The sequence below is a fragment of the Formica exsecta genome, unplaced genomic scaffold (assembly GCF_003651465.1).
Source record: "Formica exsecta isolate Colony F162 unplaced genomic scaffold, ASM365146v1 C16388642, whole genome shotgun sequence".
Lineage (NCBI taxonomy): Eukaryota > Metazoa > Arthropoda > Insecta > Hymenoptera > Formicidae > Formica > Formica exsecta.
The window spans coordinates 1-1,129 of record NW_021847729.1 but is presented as its reverse complement, the minus strand read 5'-3'; the positions used below and the strand labels follow the sequence as shown (position 1 = coordinate 1,129).

Sequence of the window (1,129 nt, the reverse complement as noted above, 5' to 3'; positions counted from 1 at the left end):
TGAATGTTATAGCGGAATTGCGAAATCACTTTCGCAGCTTGTGCCAGGATGATACACCCATGGCACGACGATCAGCTGCGTCTAAATTAGGTGAATTTGCAAAAGTTGTGGAAATCGAATATCTTAAATCAGATTTAATTCCTATGTTTGTTATCCTCGCTCAGGATGAACAAGTAAGTTCATTAAAACTATGAAATTTCACAATTCTTTTCATGTTGATTATCATACTTGCACTAACAATTTTACAGGATTCAGTTCGTCTTTTGGTTGTTGAAGCTTGTGTTAGTATTGCAGCATTGTTACAACAAGAAGATGTTGAACAGTTGGTTATGCCTACACTTCGGCAATGTGCTAGTGATCAATCATGGCGCGTTCGTTATATGGTGGCAGACAAATTTACAGATGTATGTATTGCTGTTTAAAACTTAAATTTTATTCTAAAACATTTTTTGGAGAATATAAAAATGCTATATTCTTATGTAAGAAATTTATATAATATTTTACTTTCTATCGATGAATATATATACTATCTATAAAAATATATTTTTTTTTTTTTTGTAGCTTCAAAAGGCCGTTGGTCCAGAAATAACAAAAACAGATCTTGTTCCAGCATTTCAAGTATTATTAAAGGATATTGAAGCAGAGGTGCGGGCTGCAGCTGCTGATAAAGTCCGCGATTTCTGCCAGAACCTTGATCAATTTAATCAGGAGTCCATAATAATGACAAATATATTACCCATAGTTAAAGAAGTAGTGGCAGATCCAAACCAACATGTAAAGTCAGCTTTAGCAAGCGTGATCATGGGATTGAGTCCCATACTTGGAAAGCATAAGTAAAAATAAAATAAATAATTTTGGTACATTGTTGCAGGATACAACAACTGATTGATAATAACGTTTAATACTTTTGCAGCACAATTGAACATCTATTACCTTTATTCTTATCTCAGCTTAGAGATGAATGTCCAGAGGTACGACTCAATATTATTAGCAACCTGGAATGCGTTAACGAAGTTATTGGCATACAACAACTTTCACAATCCCTGTTACCTGCCATTGTGGAATTAGCTGAGGATTCTAAATGGCGTGTGCGACTAGCTATTATTGAGTAATTATATATGTTAATTTA

At 33.7% G+C, this 1,129-nt stretch overlaps 1 protein-coding gene across 1 annotated transcript; it reads left to right on the top strand.

Moving 5' to 3' along the window:
• The first annotated feature begins 12 nt into the window (after positions 1 to 12).
• LOC115240415 (serine/threonine-protein phosphatase PP2A 65 kDa regulatory subunit-like) lies at positions 13 to 1,123 on the top strand. Its single transcript, XM_029815588.1, has 4 exons — positions 13 to 173; positions 249 to 404; positions 562 to 833; positions 914 to 1,123. The coding sequence occupies exons 1-4, from the start codon at positions 60 to 62 to the stop codon at positions 1,110 to 1,112; spliced, it is 741 nt and encodes a 246-aa protein (XP_029671448.1). The 5' UTR covers positions 13 to 59; the 3' UTR covers positions 1,113 to 1,123.
• Positions 1,124 to 1,129: the final 6 nt, after the last annotated feature.